Source organism: Triticum dicoccoides, chromosome 7A (assembly GCF_002162155.2).
Source record: "Triticum dicoccoides isolate Atlit2015 ecotype Zavitan chromosome 7A, WEW_v2.0, whole genome shotgun sequence".
Lineage (NCBI taxonomy): Eukaryota > Viridiplantae > Streptophyta > Magnoliopsida > Poales > Poaceae > Triticum > Triticum dicoccoides.
The window spans coordinates 672,805,382-672,808,161 of NC_041392.1; the positions used below are offsets into that span (position 1 = coordinate 672,805,382).

General features: G+C 53.8%; 1 protein-coding gene across 1 annotated transcript; it reads right to left on the bottom strand.

Annotated features, from left to right (window-relative positions):
- Positions 1-411: 411 nt before the first annotated feature.
- LOC119330670 (auxin-responsive protein SAUR71-like) lies at positions 412-694 on the bottom strand. Its single transcript, XM_037603784.1, has one exon. It carries the CDS (start codon positions 691-693, stop codon positions 412-414), a length of 282 nt encoding a protein of 93 aa, XP_037459681.1. The 5' UTR covers position 694.
- Positions 695-2,780: the final 2,086 nt, after the last annotated feature.

A 2,780-nucleotide genomic window follows, 5' to 3' on the forward strand; every position in this document is an offset into this window, starting at 1 on the left:
TGGGGCCTTATATCTCAGTCTGTGCATCATGGGAAGTAAAGATGCGTCCACTAAATAATTTCTCACTCGCTGAAAAAGCCCAAAAATGTACCAATACTATTTTTGAAAGGAAAATTTACCAGGATTAGAAAGGACAAATGTATGCCGAATAATCAATTGTTTCACTTGTTATTTTTGACAGGAGGTCTAACCATAAATTACAATGCGCATTATAAAAGCGCACAATACATATGGCAACCTTCTCATATCATTCCCCAGCCTTAGAAATCAAAATGGAAAGAGAAGAAAAGATGGGCATGAGAGTCAACTAGTCGACAGCGCCAGAGAATCGCTCCTCAAGTATACCCAGAAAGTCAATCGATCGATAAGGTTCGATCTGCTTGATTGATCAGCTAGAGAATTAATTACTAATCAGTAGTTCCTGGAGGCGGTGGCGGTGGTGAGCGCCTGTCTGAACTGGTTGACGGCGCAGGGGACGCGGAGGATGCCCTCCTGCTTGTACCCGAACTCCTGCGCCGCCATCTCCAGCAGGGCCGCCAGCGAGTGCCGCAGCGCCTCAACCCGCACCACGAACCGCTCGCAATCGTCGTCGCCGTCGCCCACCACCAGCACCGGCACACACCCGCACGGCACGCCGCCGCTGCCGTCGCTCACCCGGTCCCAGAAGCTCAGCCGCCTGATCAGCTCCCTCATCGTCGGTTGATCACCGACGAACGAACTGATCACGTACGAGATAGTGTAGGTATATAGCTAGCTGCTAGCTAGATCTTAGGTCTTGATCGATGTGAATGCATATGTGCCGTGTTTGTGATTCTTGGCGTTGGCTTGGGGCTCTCCTTTTATAGCCAACGGAATGTTTGATTGGATCATGAGTACCCGAGCGTGTGGTGAGAGAGAGAGAGATAGCGGGTAGAGAGAGGAATGGAAGGTTTACTGTTCTGTGGTGGCGTTTGCAGTCGTGGTTAGGGCATATCCAGCCGCGCCCCCAATAGGGCCTTGCAGGCCACTTTTTCGGCGCTGCCGCCGAAAAAACGGTCCAGTCGCGCCTCCAGGACGCCGAAAATTGCCGGTTCGGACCTTTTTTCCGCCCGGCGGTCACAGGCCGAACCCGGCGCGCTGGGGAGCAGTTGGGGGCTCCGGCGCTAGGGAAAAGCACGCCTGGCCCACACCGACAGAGGAAAAGTCAAGGTTTTCTTCCCTCGACTCGCCTCGCACCCCCCGCGCCCTCGGCCACCACTAGCTATATCCCGGCGACGGCCGCCGCCCTACTCCGCTAGATAGCCATTCCCCGCTGGAAAATAGCAGCGCTTCGCCGCGGCAGCCCCTTCCACAGCAGCTGGGCGTTTCCGGCCGCGGAGGCGCGGTTTAACGGCGGGTACACGCCCACCGAACGCAAGGTGTTCGGCGTTTGCCTGCCTCGGTGATGGACTCGGATGAGGAGGAAGAGCTCGCCGCGCTGCTGGAGGAGGAAGCCGCGGCCGACGTTCAGGAAGAAGAGCATCTCATGGTGCTCGCCGCCCTCGCCCAGCTGCTGGCGAGCAATGAAAAGCCGCGGCGAGGTGGCTCGGCGTCGGGGCGGGTGAAAACAAAGAACCGGCAACGTCTCCAAGGCTACTGCATGCTCTACTCCGACTACTTCGCCGATGCTCCACTTCATGGCGAGAGAACATTTCGGCGCCGTTATCGGATTAGCCGAAAGCTCTTCCTCAGGATTGTGAATTCCATCCGACAACTACTTCAAGTGCAAGATGGATTGCACTGGCGCTCTTGGATTCACCTCCATCCAGAAGTGCACGACAGCGATGAGGATGCTTGCATATGGAGCTCCCAGTGATTCACTCGACGACTATGGGCGCATGGCCGAGTCCACCAGTATAGAGTGTTTCTACAAGTTCTGTCGGGCAGTGGTGACAGTGTTTGGGCCACAATACTTGAGAACACCCAATGCGGAAGACACTGCTCGGATCCTAGCCCAGAATGCAGCAAGAGGATTTCCTGGGATGCTTGGAAGCATCGACTGCATGCATTGGAAATGGAAGAATTGCCCATTTGGTTGGCAGGGGATGTACAAAGGCGCCAAAGGCGGTTGCAGTGTGGTGCTTGAGGCGGTAGCCACACAGGACCTCTGGATTTGGCACTCCTTCTTTGGTATGCCAGGAACACACAATGACATCAACGTGCTACAGTGCTCTCCTGTTTTTGCCAAGCTCATTGAGGGCCATTCTCCTCCGGTGAATTTTGAGATCAATGGGCACCAATACAACAAGGGGTACTATCTAGCTGACGGCATCTATCCGAGATGGTCGACATTTGTGAAGACGATCTCAAACCCTGTGGCGGGACTCAAGAACGCCTGGTTTGCGGAGCTTCAGGAGGCTTGCAGGAAGGATGTCGAGCGGGCATTTGGTGTGCTCTGATCTCGATTTGCTGTTATTCGGTACCCCGCTCAGACCTGGTCCAAAGATCAAATGTGGGAGATTATGGCTTGCTGTGTCATCTTGCACAACATGATCATCGAGAGCGAGCAAGAAGACCCAGTGTTTGACACTGAACCATATTACAGGCAGGGTCCTCTAGCCGAAGTTGATCACCAGCTACCGGCAAGTTGGACTGCCTATCTCAGTATGCGTCAGGAGGTCCGAGACCCACAGGTGCATCATCAACTGCAGAAAGATCTGATTGAGCACCTATGGAGGCTCAAGGGGGACGTCGTGTGATGAAATACGAGTTTTTATTTGTTGAACTATATAATTTGTATTGAACTATTTGTTGTTGTACTA

Coding starts and splice junctions, on each gene's coding strand:
- LOC119330670 (XM_037603784.1), bottom strand. CDS start 693: ATGAGGGAGCTGATCAGGCGGCTGAGCTTCTGGGACCGGGTGAGCGAC.